Genomic DNA, 19,555 nt, shown 5'->3' on the forward strand with positions numbered 1-19,555 from the left:
AGAAATGGGTGAGTCTATCAGGCTGTTTCTTACTTTAAGATAATTTTTTATGAAACTGTTTTCATGCATATTGCTAATAATTGCTGATTCGTCAGGATGGTCAATTAGGAGAAAAAGTTTTTAATGGAGTAATTGACTTTGATTGAGAAATTGTAACTTTTTGATTAGAGGAAAAGAGTGAGAGGTGTGTGTGTGTGTGTGTGTGTGTGTGTGTGTGTGTGTGTGTGTGTGTGTGTGTGTGTGTGTACCTTTTAGTGTGTGTGGTGTGGAGAGGGGCATCTTACCTGATAAAGCTAACACATCTCATCGGCACACTTATCTCATCAGCCTGCACAGGAAAATGACCTAAATCATCAAGATTTTCATCTGTGAAGGGGCCAGAACACACACACACACACACTAAAAGGCGCACACACACACACACACACACACACACACACACACACACACACACACACACACACACACACGCGCGCGCTAGTCCCTTATCGGCTTTGGATCATCCCAGCCCTGCAGTGTTGTCAGTATGTGTTAAGAGGAACACTAGGTTTTGTACCAAACCTTTTACTCTCTGTAACACAATCAAATTCTATACATTTCAATAGAAACAGAGCCATTAAATGAACTGTTTTGCCCTTTTATGCACACACATATACACACACACACATATATAATGTGTGTGTGTGTGTGTGTGTATATACCTGAATGTTAGATTTTCATGTTCTCCTGTTGCATATTAATTGTAATTATGTCTGTATAGTTTGAACTGCTAAATAAAAATAAAATACTGATCTCAGAGCTTTGCTCATTGCAAAGAGCTGTCGTGCTTCCAAAGACATTTATTACACTTTGGCTTGTCTCGATTCCCGACTCAGGCCGAGACGGTTTTATGGGCACTCGCTCCCTCGTACAAATGTGGTTTTGCCATTATCACATTGATTGCATGTAATCAGAGGTGTTATTTTGCAGCCAGTCATCGACAATGAAGTGAATTACTACTTTCCCACCCAGTAATGTTATAACAATTGATCTCCCTGCGTGGTGGATGAAAAAGGCACAGGGCTTTCCGTGTCTGTGTTGGGATGCTGAAATAACTGTAATCAGACACCGTGGCCCGCTCTCATCTTCTGTCTATATGTCTTCTTTATGACCATCTATGCATCCTTATTACACTCTAAAGACGTATTATGACCGTGTCGGATATTATAAAGTATTCTTCTGTTCGTGGTTATGTTTAAATTCTGTCTTTGGAAGTGATCAGTGTGCAGAGAATTGGTTTAGAAAACTGCACCTGTGCTGTCCAGTCTTTTGTTTATGGGATAGTAAAGCTGTCCTGCATTTGGGTCACATGCATAGGATGAGCTCACACTGCGTCATGAAAAGGCACTTGGCACTTGCTGTGTCCCCCCAGCAGTTTTCCAGGAGCTGGCTTGTGTCAGAGTGTAGCCTTTATCTTCCTGTAATCAGACAGCCTCAATTCTGATGGAGGGAGTTGGAGGGAAGAGAGAGAGAGAGAGAGAGAGACAGAGACACAGAGAAATAGAGAGAGAGAGAGGAGAGTCTCAGTGGCTGCACCTTAATGCAATGATTGCATGTTTGGGCTCTGCAGTTGTCAAAGCACTGAATCAGTCAAACAATCTAATGACACCTTGTCATTGCCAAGTGGCTTGTGTTTTCCAAAATTGTTTTCCTGTTGATTTGCTATGCCTCGCCTCAGAGAGAGAGAGAGAGAGAGAGAGAGAGCTATGTGGAACAAAAAGAAGACAATAATCTCTTTGGTCTCACTTCCCCTCAGAGATTTAACCTTTATGGGAAAGGGGGAGCAAATGATGCCTCTAATATTTGATGTTAGCAGGTGCCTTGTACTTTTTAGTCCTTTGACTGGGACAGTATGTCTAAGACAATCAAAAAAAGGTTGCTGGTGGTGGTGGTAGTAGTAGTAGTAGTAGTAGTAGTAGTAGTATTTATTATTATTTGGGATGTAATGATAAATTGATTAAGTGTTGTGTCAACTTTTCAGTTTTGGTCACATAATAATTACCATGTTGTAGTTGTTGACCCCTCAGTTTAAACAAAGCCAGGCTCTTTAATCTGGTTTTGGGCCATTTACTATATATATATATATATATATATATATATATATATATATATATATATATATATATATATATATATATATATATGTATATGTATGTCTAGTAGGCATAGTAGGCAATAGCGATGTTTGAATGTTGTTGATGATGGACAAGTAACCTAAGGGCAATGTGCAGAGAAGGCAAGGCATGTTTTGGGAAGGTAACTGAGAGATAATAAGATCGGACTAATTTACCATCAAACAGCTTGTAAATATATTGGGAGACACATTCCTTTAGGAAGTACACGGGCGTGCGCTCCAGCAGTCAGCTTTTTCCTGTTTGGTAGAGACAGAGAGGGAGGTTTAAGAAGCTGTATGTTCTCTCTGTTCTCCACAGTGTGAAGCCAGTTTTAACTTTCTATTTATTTTACTGTACATTTAGTTTGAGTGTATAGAGTCAAAAAGCAAATGCCGACATGCTTTGGAACTTCAGGTTGCCTCAAAATGACTCGCTGTACTACAAGAACCAAGCAAAAAGGTGACTGATGTTACTCTAGTGCTGGTCTAACTAATACAAATTTTTTCCTAAAAATTAGCATCTCCGTCTGCAGCTGGTTTTCTTGAAAAGAGCTAATAAATGATATTGAATAATATGTACACAATTTTTTATAAAGTTTTACTGGTAAAACATTGATATAGTAGGACCTTTAAAAGGCTACAGTAATGTAAACTCCCAAGTGTCTCATGCCTAAATCACAAGGGCCTAAAGTTCTTTTAATGTCTGTGTTAAAAAAAAAAAAACATATACACCAAAATAGAATAAAAAGCTAAATCTGCAACAGACTGCTTTAAATTAATTTATTCATTCATTCATTCATTCATTCATATATTTGGCAATCATATTGATTAAATCATCTTGTCACTAGAAAATATCGTGCTCATTTTTTTTTACGTCACCCAGACCTTGTGTAGCGGCGCCTGTCAGAATCAGTATGTCCCACGGTCCATACAAGGAATGCTTTTTCTTAGCCAAAATACATAATTCAGCTGTTGTGTATGCTCATGTGTGAGCATATAAGAAGTATTTTTACAGTGTCTTTGAACATGGTCATATTCAGAACCAGCAAATGTTGTGCATTATTATTATTATTAGTGTTATTAGTGTTGTTGTTATTATTATTATTATTATTACTTTTTTATTACTTATTAAATATTAGTAAATGTTTGCGAGCACCGGTCAGTTTCAGTACGTGTGCCTAACTGACCCGATTACTGTCCCCTGTCCCTTGCCCACAACATAATTAGAGATGACATTCTCAGCAGTTCACAGACATATGCTAACACTTACGCCACACATAAATAGCCAGCACACTGCACATCAGCCTGTGTTCCAGTCCACCCAGCGCTGTACTCTGGATTCTCTACTGCAGTATGTGTATCGATGGTTTCGTACTCTAGTACTTGATTATGTAGCTTAATGCACAGACTAAATTTAACTGCGAGCCATTTTTAAACGAGCATAACAATAAACTTATAACAATACAGAACAGTTGATTACTTTCATCCATTTTTAGAAAATCTTGTCTCCCTGCAGTACTACGGCCAGCCTTTTTTTATGCCTTCCACTTGACGATGATTATTTCCATTCATAAGCTTAAACTAAATTTTAGTGCTTTTCCCTGTAAAAAACTTCTTTTGTTAATGGCGCACCACGGAATTGAAGCCGGCGCCAGGCATTGCTGAAAAACAGATAAAATCATTACCTCTCAAATAGTCTCTTCTCTGGCAGAAAGGGCTTTCTTTTCTTCTAAAATATAGGCTTTACAATTCCATTTCTCTTAGAGCTAATGCGAATTTTACTGCCTCTAATTTTAGATTCAAGTGCAGCCTAGAATAAAAATCCGTCGTCTGACAATTGAATTTATAGATAGTTGTGAATATTGCCGGCTCAGATTAATGGAGTCATAGAATTTCAAAGAGCGGGAGGGAGGGTGGAACAGAGAGAGAGAAAGAGAGAAAGAAGAAGAAAAGGGAGAGAGGGGCAGAGAGTGAGAGAGAGAGAGGGAGAAAGAGAGAGAAACAGGCGAGGAGAAGGAACTTTTGGGCCAAGTTAAAGAGCCGTCTCCTGTCGAGAGACTTAAAGCAGTTACAAAGTGTTATAAAGTAGAGAGTGTTACAATGCTTCCTCCTCCTCTTTTGTTCTTTTCCTCTCGGACTCCACGTTCTTCCTCTCATGCTCTGCAGGAGTGTCAGCACCTTTCCTCTGCCACCCAAACCAGTTCGGCCCTGGTGCCATAAATAGAACAGGAGATAGTGTTTATAGTGTAAATTTGCTACCAAGAACAGGCTTTTCTGTTTGTAGCCATTTTAACCAGCTTTGTACTGAGGATAAATACATGAGTTACTCCTGGAACATTTCCAGAATGTTCTAGAATGTAGTCTGTCACCTTTAACACACTGGTACTGTGTAGGATTGTGTGTGTTGTGGGGGTGCAGTTATAAAAATAAGAGTATTTTCTTTTCAGAATTGATTGTCCTGTCCTGTAATATACCCTACAACCTGGATTAAATCAGCAGATTTAGACCAGAGTTCGTACTCCAAAAAGCTTTAATGGGACTGCTGCTATTCAGAAGGCAGTAAAATGTGTGTTTCCAGTTCAAATGGCAGCCAGAACCAATTCCCTAGTATCCCACAGTTCCAGGCTTTTAACCCTTTAAACTGCAAGGACCTGTATTTGAGCCCACAGGTAAAATTCCTGCGCTCATATTACAGATTTAGCACATGTTGATACAATGCAGCGTATATGTATACATGTATCGCGTTATATCGTATCATATCGTATTATATTGTTATATCATGACTGGCCTGTCAGGCATGTAGCGACTGCTTGTAGCTAGAGCACTATATTGGGACAGTAAAGCATAACTTTTATTTCAAATGTTGTATTTCTATCATTTTAATTGAATAATCACATTTTTTAATCATTAGATTATTATTTCATATCTTCACACGTTTCCTATTAGTTATTGAATAATTTATTGTAATTACTGAATTACAATATGTTTTAAGATTAATTAAATTTTATAATTTTATAGATTAATTACTAAATTATAAGCCCGTGGTTTAAAGAGTTTAAGAAGTGGAGTTGCGATGCTTGTAGGGTGAAAATATGGGGGGGAAACACCATAATACCTTGAGATTTTCATGAGATACAATATGCATCATGATAGCAAATCTCAGAAAGATAAAATAAGTTGGAACAGACAGAAAAGAGGTAGTGCTATAATCAAAAATACTATCAAAACTAATCCATACAGTGATTGTTATTTAACGTTTTAATTATGCTCATTTTGTTATGAAACATGCAGTTGCTCAGTGTTCGTAGTTACTGTCGATATCCACAGTATGCTCGGATAACTGTATTATAACGTGATTTTAATGCAGTTGGTCACAATAACAGTAAAAACGCCCTCCTTTCTCTTTCTGTCCCTCTCTCTCTCTTCCACTCACTCTCTTATTCTCTGTCTATCTCATTCTCTCTCTGTCTGTCTCTCCGTCTCTCGCTCCCCCTCTACTTTATAGGCCTTAGAAGAATCCATCTTTTACAAGCCAACTGGCTTTTTAGAACCCTCATTTAGAAGCGGGCTTCCTTAATTAAAAAGACCTTTGTGTGGTCTTGCAGCCTGTCTAGTTTATTTGTCCTCCTTCGTCTCCTGTGTTAAAACCCGCTCCCCGGCCTCGTCCATGTAAATCTTCAGTGAGTTCCTTTTTTGTCTATATAACGTCTTTTTCCCATCGCTGATGTCTCAGGTTAAAGCACTTTGACACAGAGGCGCTCAAGTGTAAATAGGCCGGTCGAGATTGTACGTACACTTGTGTTTTTTGAAGTGCGTGTGTTTGTATTTGCATATACTCTCATGCTGGGTTCCCGAAAACACAGCCACAGTCTACGGGGATCTTCACCAATAAATGACTGCATTGTGGTCATGTTGATCTTCATTCGCTCCTAAATTAGCCAGGCCTAACAGAACCGTCCCTGAAACCTCCACTCCTGGTCCCTAGTCGGCCAGATTGCAGGTCCTTTGGATGGTTGTCAGGGGGGATTGCTAATCCACTCTTCCAGGCCTTGCAGCTTCCTTTAAGACAGAAGAGAGATATCTATTAATTACAGCACTCATTAATAGGCCAGTCTCCTAGGACTGAGTGCGCCTGTGTGAGGGTTGAGGGAGGTGGGGCTCCACTAAATGGGTTTGGCAGTATTGAGCGGTGAAGGGGGGTGGGGGTGTAATATGGAAGGGCTTGCTCTTTTGTTAGCTTTTAGGGTTTGTGTGTGTGTGTGTGTGTGTGTGTGCATGAGTGGGTGTGTAATTGTGTCAGTGTTGCATTTGTGCATTTACTTGTCAGTTTCTTGTTGCATATACCTCTGTGTCTGGCGCTCTGTGTTGACTGGCTGTGAGTGAGGATGATGAAGCTGCAGATCCGCTCCACACTGATTACATTCATGTAGAACAAGTTGATATTGACTGCGGAATGAGTGATGGCGGCAGGCTTCAGGCAGCGTCCCTCTTCTCTGTCTGCAGCCCTGCACCCAGCTATTTCTACAGGCTACACCAGGAGATCATCTGTCACGTTGCATTTTGATCACCTCTTTATTTATTGTCAGGAGCCGATAGTTTTAGTGCTGTATAGTGTGCACGATCAGTTTTGGCTCTCTGAGGAACTTTAAAGACTCGATTGTACACTGTTGTATTGTTTCAGTTCATTATAGCATCGAGGTTTCAGTTCTCATCCAGTTAATGAAATGTATTTTGTATACAGAAATTAACTGATATTTCTACACACACACACATTTTCTAAGCCGCTTCTCCCTCAGGGTCACGGGGTAACTAATATATTATGTTACTTAATTCTAGAAGCTACGTTTATTAGTCCTCAACCAATCAGCATGTCCTGCACACTGAAATGACCAGTTCCATCATTTAACTCTGTAACCTCGTTAGTTCTTTGTCAGACTTTTAGCCCAAACAGTGCTTGTGCATTTTTGGAGCTCTTAAATATTCTTACCCCCCTACAGCAAAGTACCCTCACAGCCAAAGCAACCCATTCCAACAGCCATAACATTCTCACAGTCAGAACGGAACTCACTACATTCAGTCAGCTTCAGGCTCTAATGCCCCACTCTGCTACCCCCACTACAGTCCTAATACTGTCCACATATATCTCAGCTAAAACCACCAAAATTCTGCTTTATTTGCATAAACTAAGCTTCTGGTTTTCAGACTTAATGGCTGCAACTTTGCTTACTGCAGAAAGTGCATGCAAGACTATCAGCACAATTAAAATGTTATTATACAAATGTGACTAAAATTGACGTATGGAGTGCCTTTGAACACTTTGCCATGCTGCACACAATGTGTGTGTGATGAAGACCAGCAACAGAACCCTAACCCTAACCCAACAGAGACAAATTAGTATTAAATCAAACATTCACATCAGTCATTTGTGGAGTACTTGGGGCACAAAGTTGGGGAAAATGGTATATTTAAAATGTCTTGTCTAAAATGCTTACAGACATCTGTTTTGTTGAGTGACATAGGAAACAAATTGCTAAAAAAGTATCTCCTGTTGTGCTATAATATAAAAACTTACAATATTTCTGAAAAATATTTTTTTTGTAATATTTATGAAGCAGAAACTTTCGCATAGAACTTGCACACATTTACACGTATTTTTACATATATACCAAACATTCATATACTCGATAATCGATAGTAAAGGTAAGATGTAGACTCCTGTTAAGCAGTGTTACAGATAAAATTTGTCCTAAATTAGTTGCTGCTTAATTTCAGTTTTGAATCAATGTTCTTGTTCTTAATTTAGAAGCGTAATAATTATTGTAGTGCTGAGATGTTCTCACTGTTTCTTTTTGTCTATATAATACATCTTGTGGTGCGCTAACGTTTTTGTGCTGGTGTCACCACTCTAGCTCCGATCCTCACTGGCATGTAGATATAGAATCACTCAGACGCTTTAGTGAGGCCCAGGGGAGCCCGTTGCACTGCGTTTTACGCGCCTCTCCTCTTATGTTTCCTCCCAGAGAAGTCATTAACACTGGGGAAAAATGGGACTAGGTTTCTGAATTCACAGTTGGGAGGCTTTATGTTAGCTGCTGAGTGCTCTCTTTTTTCCCCAGGTTTTGAAAGAGAGCGACAGAGAGAGATATGCTAGAAGGCTTTCTTGAGCATTGTGTGTCAGAGCCTGGGGCTTTTGCTGCCTTTGTTTGTCTCTGCCAGTCTGTCTGTGACAGGAGGATGGCGTGCCTTGTAGCCTGGCCCAAAAAACACGATAGAACACAAAGACTTTATGTTATTGGCTGTCGCTTTCTGTTCCCTTCTGATGGCTGAGATAATGACGCGCACTGTTTTGTTTTTCTGTTTTGTGTCTCAAGCAGGCTGCTCTGCAGAATGTCCAGCAAAGACCGCCACATTGAGTCCAACTGCCCCTCCTACATTAAGACTGAACCCTCTAGCCCTGCCTCGCTGACAGACAGCGTCAACCACCACAGCCCCGGCGGCTCTTCGGACGCCAGCGGCAGCTACAGCTCTGCCATGAACGGCCACCAGAACGGCCTGGACTCACCAACCCTGTACGGGCCGGGCGGTGCGCTAGGCCCCAACGGAGCTGGTACCAAGCGCTACGAGGACTGCTCCAGCACCATTGGCGAGGACTCGCAGATCAAGTGTGAATACATGCTGAACTCCATGCCCAAGCGCCTGTGCCTGGTTTGCGGCGACATCGCCTCGGGCTACCACTACGGCGTGGCCTCCTGTGAGGCCTGCAAGGCCTTCTTCAAGAGGACCATTCAAGGTTGGCTTTAACCCTCCCTCAGCCACTTAATGGAGGAGCGGGTTTTGGAGAATGCTAGGCTTAGCCCAAACATGATTTCGGAGTGGGTCTAGTAAGAAGGCCAGAGCTTAGGGAAGGAGTGTAAATCCTGGATGCCACAACACAGAGTTTAATACTGTATCTCATTTAACACTCCTGATTGAACTCAACAGCTAATTAGTAAGGCCTTCCAGAGCATTAGAACAGGGAAAATTCTTAGCTTAACAAAGCTATGGTCCTTCCATACCTGAGTTTTACATCCCTGTCTTAGGGGATAGGGGAACAATACAAGACACTTGATTCTTAGAGTCAGAGCAGGACAATCAACAATATACACTTAGCTGTTCAAGCTGCTTTCTTTACAGTGGAAGAGTGAGGTTATTTATATTAATAGAAGGTGTAGTATTTAGTGGTGAGATGTTTTCAAGGTGAAGTATTATTTTATTGCCAAAACCTATATCACACATTATAAAAATGTTTTTTTAATTTGTGTGATAAGCATGGTATGTCCATACATTGAACTGGGTGCAAATAATACTCTAAAAATATAAAAGGATGAAAAATATAATGAATGAACAAGTGGGTCAGATATTATGCTTGGCTCGTGCAGGAACCAGGCCCTCTGATGCTAGGAGTTTGACATATTGGTATGTTTCATCCCATTAGCCAATGAAACTCTTGGTAATTTCCAAACCTGCCTCATCCAGCTGGGTGTTTATTGACTTCCAGGCTGACTGGTTTTGGATGCGGGAGGAGTGTACGGGCGTCAGGAGCTATGGCTAGGTATGAGGTGTGGAGTAGGGGGGCCATGGCATGGCCGCTGCGGCCACTCTGTGTCTCTGGCAGCTGGTGTAGAGGTGGCACCCCTCCAATGCCACCTGACAACCTGCATCTATCACTTCCCAATTGAGCCACTCAGAGCTACGTGAGAGAGAGTGGGCCACCATGAATATCAGCCTGTAGAGCTGCTTCTTGCCTATGAAAGCTTCTCTCCGAGTTCCCTCTTCCCATACAGCTGTGGTGTAAGGTCAGTCCAAGGCCGCAGTTTGGACATGAGTCAGTAATGAGCTCCATTGGCGTTTGACTCAGATTGATGAGTGATGGCATGTGGTATGAAGGAAGGCAAAGCGCCCGGGATGCTTTTTTAAACACATTGAAGCCTCTCGGCAGGTCCTGAGTGATAGACAATGAACATTACACTAATCGAGTGCCGCCTTACTCGAATCATGTTGCTCGGTTCTGGCAGCTCTTGGGCCCATACTAAAAACATACACTGCCACACATAATGGAGCCTGCAGTGTTGATATCCAGGACACAGCTCCTGGGCCATTGACATGCAGCAGCAAAGGGAAAGCTTGCACCCTAGATCGGTGAGGATTTTTTTCCACCTTTAAACATTCCCTTCTAGCCAAGACAACTGTCCTCCTGAGTTGCCCAGCACCTAAACATGCATCTCCATTTAACACACACACACATGCACACACACACATGCACACATGATGTGCCCAATCCAAAGACCCTAATGGGACCTGGTGATTACCTGACTAATGAGTATTGGACCTTAGTCTAATGGACATGCATACTTTAAATACTGTTTCCTGTTGAATTAGCAGTCTTGAGCGTTCAGTCCCCTTGCTCACACTGCTAATCTGCTTTTTAATGAGGAAACATCAGTTCACAGAAGAGAAGTCAATACAAATCAGTGTTTACAAAGTCTGATTAACTCTGAAATATTTCATCAGTGAGAAGGTCCCAGACGGGGCCTATGTTAATTGCGTGTGTGTGTGTGTGTGTGTGTGCATGAGAGAGGGAGATTGCAACAGTGAAAGTGTAACGTGTGTGTGTGAGTGTACGTGTGTATGCGTGCTATAGGCACTGCTATTACATATAATCTCTCTATACAGATAATCTAGGTTTTGTTAATTCAGTCTCGGTGTAGCTCTCAAATGTACTTTGTGTCTCTAAAATAGGAAATGATGTCAGCAAATATAACATGGTAGAAGATGTCTGTGTTTGTGGGTGTGTGTGGGTGTGTGTGTGTGAAATATTTTGTCCCAGCATTTTTTTACCTAACCTGTCCTTGGTGTTTAGACTCCAGCACCCCCAGAGTCCCAGGAAGATGAGCGGCTTAGATTTTTTTTTCACCTATCAAGTGCTATGCAGTTTCTGAGAAGAAACTATATCTAAGGAGGCATATTATAAATCTTTGTAATAATTAACACTTGCACATTGGCAGTTTGGCATTTTAAGTGCCATTTCTTAAACATATAACAGCAGTCTTACACACCAAACACGACACAAAATCGCAAAATATTCAGACATGATGTTTTATATATCAGCGTTTGTCAAAGAGCTCTAATTGCTCCCCGTGTAGATTGTCACCAAGGCAATGTCAGGTAATGTTGTCTGTAAAAGTTTGCAAAAAACTTTTCAGACATATAAAATAAGGTTACATTTTCACTGTCCAGATGATTGCGATGGGTGTGCAAGATATCATCAGTTATACCCATTTTTTAATTAAATCACAAATCACACAAATATAAATTGTGTGTAAAGACATTTGGCTGCTTTTAAAGACACATATTAAAGCTATTTTCGGGCTGATGATGAAAAAGGATGTTCCATTTAAAACGGTCTCTGTGAGCCACAACCAGAATCATGACCAAGCTAATTTACTTATGAGTCTGTATTTCTTTGTACAGGCTGAGGCACACAGTCATTTCTCTTTCTGATGGCAGTAATGTGAGGACATACCATGGTTTTATGAAAAATGCTGCAGTAAAATGTGTTTTCCTATCTCTTACAGTTGTTATTTGAGCGCAGCTAGATTTAAAACCAACACTGTAATTGGTCACTCTTAGGTTTTCCCATCAATACTAATCTTTAATCAGTGCTAATATTTTTCTCCAGCCTTCCTCCTGGACGGCTACCATTCTAGAGTTCCATTCCAGCTCAAATACAGTAAGACCTTGATTAGGTGGATTATATGTTTTAGATTAGGAATGGAACTGGAATAGCTCTTCCAGAAGCAGGGTTGGAGTCACTCGGACACGGTCATAGTGTTGTACAGTAGGTTCCGGTCTTAAGCGGTCATTAAACACTCTCCTTTTCTTTTCTCTCTACATGCCTGGCCACAGGGAACATCGAGTACAGTTGTCCCGCCACCAACGAATGTGAGATCACCAAGCGCCGACGGAAGTCCTGCCAAGCCTGCCGTTTCATGAAGTGTCTGACCGTTGGGATGATGCGAGAAGGTGAGAAGAGGGAGTGAGAGAGAGAGAACGAGTGAATGAAGTGAAAAAGTAAAAATCATATCCTGTTTTGGCTTTGCTTTAGTTCACAGCTCAGAGGTAAGGAAACTGCTCATTCAGTGGGGAAAAAGCCCATGGAGAAAATAAAAAACAAAAGTGGGGCAGGTCTAAAAGTCAAGGTTGAAAGCAAGGAGCTGCCCAGCACCTTGCCTTTAGGTCTCTCCTTGTCAGCCGCATGGCAGCTTTGGCCTCAGCCCCTTCGGCCCACTCTTAACTAACAAGCGAGCTTCTTATTTAGAGACCTGGCCTCCAAGGCATGTTCTCGGAGCTCTGTTGGGAAGACAAGCAGTTATGTTGAAGCGGCCGATCTCCTGTGGAAATGCTTCAGCTGATGCTTTCTCAGAAAACATACACGCTCTGACATTGGGAGTTTGTGGAGGTCTAGCGCCTATGTGCTAAAAAAAAGTGGCCGCTGTTGTTTTGCACTGCACACCATACGATCATTAAAATAAAGGTAGAAAAGTAAAGGTAGGTTATTTAGAGAGATGCCATAGAAAAACCACTTCGTTTCCTAAGGAACCTTTCAGGAATTCTGCAAAGTTGACAGTTGAGACATAAGCGAATTGTTCATTGTGGTCTAATGTGAAATTGTATTGTACCAAACATGGTGCAATGTCTACAACAGAGAGAAAGCTTTTGGCAAACAGCACATCTATTTTTTATTTACTGTCCATATTGACTAATGAATCTTCATGTCTTCTGAGTTTGTATTTATAGTGTTGATCATGATAAATCCATAAATGGAATTGGCAAAAAGAAAAAAAAAACAAAACTAGACCAAAACTATTTCAGTGCTGTCTCTTTAAGCGTTCTCTCAGGCAGTAGTAGCAGCATATTAGTAAATGTTTTTTTCTGTAATAACTGTTTGTGCAGTAGCTTTTGGAGTCAGGCGACTGATTCTCAACACCACTGTGAATAGTTCTGACAATTCTGGTTCTGAAAGCCACGTTTCACGTCAAATCACTATAAATTACTTTATTTATCTTAAGGACTTAATTGTGCAGAAATGTAAAGAATTAACACTTTTAAAGAATTCGATTGAATCACATTGAAAGGTTCCTCAGGGAAGAACCCTGTTTAGCACCTTTACTTTTAAGAGTGCATATAAATGTAACTACATCCCACTGCGTTCTGCTCCTCTCTCGTTCTTTCTTTCATTCTCGCTGGAGTGGACACAGAGTATTCCGTCTGTTTCCGATCGCATTGCCGTCATACATGCGGTGAGGGGAGATGAGAAAGATTGTGAGGGGAAGGTTCTGCTTCTGTCACTCACGAAATGGGACCTGTTTGAAACGTGCAGGTGTGTGTGGAGGTGCTGACAGGCCTCATAGTCTCAGTGTAGAGCCACAGGCCAAGCAAAAGAGTGTGTGTGTGTGTGTGTGTGCGTGCGTGCGTGCGTGCGTGCGTGCGTGCGTGCGTGCGTGCGTGCGTGCGTGCGTGCGTGCGTGCGTGCGTGCGCACATGCTTTCCCTGTAAGTCATGATCAGGTAGACTGCGTCTTATTCAGAGAGACACACACACAAACACACACTGACTTGGACACACGTATTCAGAAGCCTGCAGCTAGCTTGCCTCATGTAGACCTTAACGGTCAGCTCACATTAAACCAAAACAACACAGCTAGGGAGTAACAGCAGGCACAAACACCCCACAGGTTCACATTTGTGTGTGTGTGTGTGTGTGTTTCTTAAACCTACAGTCAAGAGACCACTAGACATTTTTTTAATTTCCAGTCAAGATAACCATAAAGTACAGGTTATTAATTTTTCAGTATTAGTGAAAAATCAGGAAACATCTTGATTAAAACTTTACACAGAAGCTTCAACAACTACACCGATTTTTCTCTTCTTTTTTCTGTATTTTCCCCTCAGTAGCTAATGTCAAGGTCTGTGCTCAGGAGGAGCTGCGAACATCAGCAGCGTTGTTGTTTTATTTGGAAATTTCCTTTTTCATCTTTTTCCTTTTCTCAGTGAGGCTTCATAACAGCTACACATCCTTTCAGACCCTTAGCGTTGAGTTCTCATCTAACAGTGAGAGGATGGACAGAAACACCTGTGGGATTTTTTAATTGTTTTTCTTCAGTCTCTCAACGATGAAAGCTTTAAAGTGCTGTTCATCTTTTCGCTTGCTTGAGCAAGTCGAGAATCTTTCATCTAATCTCTTCGAAAAATCTCATGAGAAATTAATTACTTGTACTTAATGTTCATTTTAACAGGAAATTAAATGAATAAGTAGTTTCTGCTTTTTGTACAGTACTGTATGTACATGCATTTGTCTCTGTATATAGGATTTGAAATGCAGCTGGAAATGCATGCTTGTTTGTCTGTATATGTACGTCTGAAATGTTGCTCTTTAACATTCTCACTCGCGCACGCACACACACACACACACACACACACACACACACACACACACACACACACACACACACAGCGGTCCCGTTCAGTGTTACCGTAGGCCGATTTGCCTATGCGACTGGTGCTGGTGACAGGTAGGTAATTGATACGTAGGGGCCCGTTTTCAGAAGGCTCTGAAGGATGTAGCTGCATGTTTGATATGGCACCTTCCCCCAAGAGCACGCAGACAAATAGCAGCCTTTTGTTCTCGCTCCTAGCCACCCATACACACATATATCAAAATGGCACCCTATGGCATGGCCATTTGTTGTAAAGTGCTTGAATTTAATACTGAGGTCTCCCTCTACATATGAATAAGGGTCATTTGGAAAATTGATTCATCAGTTTTTCATATTTTTGCTCTTTGCCCTGGAAACATGATCTCGTCATGTGAAAGAAACAGAAGGTGGCACAAAAAGCTTAATTCTACCTCACAGTTGTTTATATAAACCTGTGCTATTACCTTTATAGTGACAGCCATTGTTTGTAGTCACTTTTCATTTTTTCCCCATAAACTGTGCCATCATCGGTTTTAATGGTAGTTTAGTCTTGCAACCCTGAAGCTGATTAAACTTAGCGCTGTCATCTCAGGCCCATGCAGGTTTACTAGTGGACGCTAATCATGGCTGGCTAGCTGCAGAGAGGTGTGGGATAAGTCGATGTGTCAGTGGCCGTAGCAGGATAAGTACTGAGAAGCGGAGACTTGTGTGGGGGGGAGGTGGGGGGGTTGAGTGCTTAGCAATGGCCAGCAGCTTGCTGTAGGGGAAGATGTGTCTGAAATTAGCCCTGTCACCCCAGGGAAAGAACGTCGGGGTGGGGAAAGGATCAGTAATCCAGATCAAACAGGATCCCTCACACAAACACACACACACACACACACACACACACACACACACACAGTTGTGATGAAATCCCTTCTCTTACTGGGCCAAACCCCACAGGGCTCCCCAAACCACCTAGCCCGCACTGCACTGGAAAGAAGTGCAACACACACACTCACACACAAACTCATACATATGAACAAGGAGAGCACAGCTCCAAACTCACTTCAGGGTCCACACACTCTCACCAAGTTACAGAACCCTGTACACAAGCACCACAAACCGACAGACACACTTTCTAGCTACAAGGAAATTGCTGCTTCCGACTACCTCTCTGTCTGACCCTGGGGGCTAGCCACCTGCCGTGCGGCTACCTCCAGTCACCCAGCTGTAAAATTACATCCACGGGTGCACAGACAGGCTGAGATATGCCCGAGAGCCTCGAGAAGAGCCGCACTAACCTACTAAATGCTAATGCTAAAGCAGCCACAGACACTGTGCGCTGAGGAGGGAATCGAGTTGCTTGTGGCTGTGCTGGAGAGGGCTCACAACATGCTTTTGATATGAGAGCATTGCCCACAGAGCAGAACATACACTCAGAATAGCTTAGGTACAAATGTACACACACGTTCACAAATGTGCAGTAGATACTAGGGATAAGCGTTTTAGTCAGATTTGATATTCAAACTTTGCATTATTCAAAATCAGATGTCAGGTTGACGCCACTCAGCATCTAACTATTACTGCACTACATTAATCCCAGAGCAAATTATATATTTAAATGATTCTGTATTAAATGCATTAATCCCAGATCAATAACGTGATCTTTTAGCTTGAAAACGTCAACTTGGGGACGAGTTAGCTAGCTGATACGATAAATTCACTAAATTAAAATTGCATTTTTATTCCACTAAGTCTCGGAGTAGAGTGTAAAGTCAGCTTGAGCTTCCTGTTTGTGGGTAGTGCTTACTTGCAGTGCTTCCTACATGCTGTAGTTGTCCTCGTATTACCTCCTTCCCTGTGTCAAAGACACTCCTCTCCTCCAGTGTGTTGCAGCCTTTAGTGAGCTGCACTTATTAATATATTTTTTTACACTTTAATGCCTGTTTGAATACTCAAACATTCTGATCTGACCCATCTCTAGATCCACATAATATCAGATAGACTAACACAAATGATGAATGTAAACTTCACTTGTGTCGGCACAGCATCTCTTCCCAAATGCGTATGGCTGAGCGGAATGTTCTCTCTTTGGAATAGGTGTGCAGGAATGGTGGCGATGATGATGATGATGCAGGATACTCATCTTTCATGTCTGTGCCCACAGATGGATGCACTCCTCCAGAGAAACCTTAATGTGTCTCTTACATCTTTCTCTCTGTTTTGCTCTTTCGCTCTGTTTCTGAATAATGTTCCTCACCTTGCAACTGTCACTGCTCTACACTACATAATGTAGTTTTGGCTACTTAAGCACATCTTCCACATACATGCTATCGTGCCATTACAACATACTTGCCTTTTTTTCTCAAAAGCTTCCAACATTCATTTGTCACTTCCTCTGGGAGTAGTAAAGCACTACATTTTTCATGATATAAAACAGACATTACCTTCAGGTCTCCCTGGTGCTTCCCACCCCCTTTCTTTCTCTCTGTTGCATGTGTACACACAGCTCTGTACTCCCAGCAGGGACAGAGAGAGATGAAGCTCAGTCTGGCAGCGATGGGATACACCTTCCGAATATGTAACACCTAATTCCTGAAGTAGGCAATTAGACTCCCCCAATTATTTGGCCATGTTATAGCAAGCATCAGTCCTAACGAAGGCTTTGGTTTGGGATTCTGACAGCACAGGCTCTCTCTGCTAAACCATCTCTCTGGGGAGGAAAGCCACAGTGGAAGCAAAGCAGCCAGACCTGCTATATATGAGTGGTGCTGAGGTACCTATCATTTCTCTCACACCAGCTTATATACTTGCGAATCTGTGTTAGTGAATGAATGAGAGAGCTGCAGTCATCCAAAATGAGTCTTATTAGTCCCTTTTCAGAGATCTGCTAGTTCCACACCTTCTCCCTACACCAGTTTCTACCACACTCTGTACTCTATAGACCGTACTTGCTGTGAGTTAGTGTATCCAGAAGATTTGTGCACCAGTGATTGCTTTCTTGTTGTGCAGTTCGGAATGCTTCAGGTATTGTAGTAACCATACAAACAATAGTTTAATAACTGTTTTAGCTCGCTATTTCACATCTTAAATCAATCTAGATACAGCCACATGGATTAAAATAACCCCTCTTCAGTTCTTTAATTCTTAAATTAGTCTCTTTTTCCATTTATTGTGTGGCACGATTTACTCAACTGACAATGATGTGACAGGAGGAAGACAGCTCAGTCAGTCGGGTTAAGATTACGATGCTGTTTAGAATTTTTTTTCTCCTCAATCTTTTATTACTTTACATCTCTCTGTGGTACAAAGCGGTTAGCTCTAATGGTGATGATTTCGAGCTGTCAGACTTAAGTCATCCCAAGTGTCTTTTGGAGAGAAGTAGTGTGCAAGGCTAGAGAGAAAGAGACAGAGAGACAGACTGTCTCGTCAGGAGTCCCATGGAGTGCATCTGTCTCACCTCCTCCCCTCCTCTGCCACTGTTTTGTGTTCCCACACCATCTCTCCATCTAATCTCTCCCTTTCTCTTCTTCCCCCCCCTTCTCTCTCTCTCTTCCTCTCTCATGCTCACACACCCTGTCCCTTCCTCCACTGCCCATGTCTCACTCTTGCACTCTTCTCTCCCTCTGACGGAGGGCATAAATCATTTTGCTGTCAGCAGCAAAGCTCGCTGGATTATGCAACGCCGCCATTCATTTAGAGCCCAAGGAGAGGACCCGTCTGAGACCACCATCCACCCAGCACGCTCCCCCACCTCTGCTTCCCCGAAATAGAGAGCCTCTGTCTTAAAGAGGGCTCTCTAGGGGGTGATATCATTATGCAGTCATTTTCTTGCTCTCTCTTCCTTTCTCTCCATTTCTTACTCTGGTTTGTCCTACTTTATTTCTAGATAGCACTCCTGCCTTTGTTTCTAAATGTCAGTTTTGGCATCTTTTTTTTTTTTTTTTATACAGCCGGTTTGGTTTGCAGTAACTGCTCTAGGCATCGAGTTCCCTAGTTCATAGCTGTTTTGGTTGCTGCCTGCTTGTAATCTAGCTACAGTGAACAGTGCTAGATCCTTCTTGGGGTCTGGGGGTTTCTGCAGTGAAGAGATCAAGCTGAAAAGACACTACATTAGAAAAAGTTGTGCTGGCCAGCCAGCTGCTCTCTAAAGGTAAACTATCTTGACACTTGGGCTGAAAGACCACACACTAAACCAGCATCACCAGCCAGAGATGCTCCTGTTCCCAGACTAAAGTCCTGCTGATACATGGACTATAATTATGTCATACAACACCGGAAGCTACTTGGCATGTGCATCCCAACACATATATGCACTCTTTGCTGTTTGTCTGCAGCTGAACCTGGCTCTTCAAATGCAACCTGGAGAACATTGAGGGAGGATAGTGGTGGCTGCACAAAGCTCTTTAAAACCCAGAGCATGTTCTGTGCACAGGTTGAGTATGGGGCTTAAACAGCTGGAGATGCCCCCACCAAGCCAAACCCCCTTTTTGCTATTTCAGAGATCCCCTCTGGCACTGCCTAAAACGGCACACATAATTAGGGCATTAACTCCAACTTAATTGCTGAGAACCTTTCTTTTTTCAGTGGCAAGGGAAAGGTCAGATTCGTGCATTTTCTCTATTGCATCTCCGCTGAGGTAGCAGAAGCTTTTACACCACAAAATGCTCTCTGCTCATCTTCTTTACCCTGCCTTTCAGTCTTTCTCCAATCCTTCTTCTACCAGATCTCCTTTTTCCTCTCTTTTTCCCTTGGTGTGTGCGATCCCCAAGTAAATGACCTCTTTAGACATTTGTATAAAGCCGCCAGGGGGATTGGTGGAAGTCCATGTGCGGCACGCGAAGAACAGGCAACTGGAGCCAAGAAGAGAACATTTCCCCAGGCTGCTGACTTTGGGAGATTCCCAA

General features: G+C 42.1%; 1 protein-coding gene across 13 annotated transcripts in view; it reads left to right on the forward strand.

Annotated features, from left to right (window-relative positions):
• Window positions 1-19,555, forward strand: part of esrrga (estrogen-related receptor gamma a) — a 216,675-nt gene that overhangs the window by 144,523 nt on the left and 52,597 nt on the right. For 4 of the 13 annotated variants that reach the window (XM_037542221.1, XM_037542218.1, XM_037542219.1 and 1 more), the window contains 2 exons: window positions 8,527-8,942; window positions 12,098-12,214. In XM_037542221.1, coding sequence (XP_037398118.1) covers window positions 8,540-8,942; window positions 12,098-12,214 — 520 coding nt within the window. In that variant the 5' untranslated portion in view covers window positions 8,527-8,539. Of the gene's footprint in view, window positions 1-8,523; window positions 8,943-12,085; window positions 12,215-19,555 lie in introns of all 13 variants that reach the window. The other 9 variants (XM_037542216.1, XM_017720333.2, XM_017720327.2 and 6 more) reach the window with 3 other exon arrangements.

Source organism: Pygocentrus nattereri, chromosome 10, assembly GCF_015220715.1.
Source record: "Pygocentrus nattereri isolate fPygNat1 chromosome 10, fPygNat1.pri, whole genome shotgun sequence".
Classification (NCBI taxonomy): Eukaryota; Metazoa; Chordata; class Actinopteri; order Characiformes; family Serrasalmidae; genus Pygocentrus; species Pygocentrus nattereri.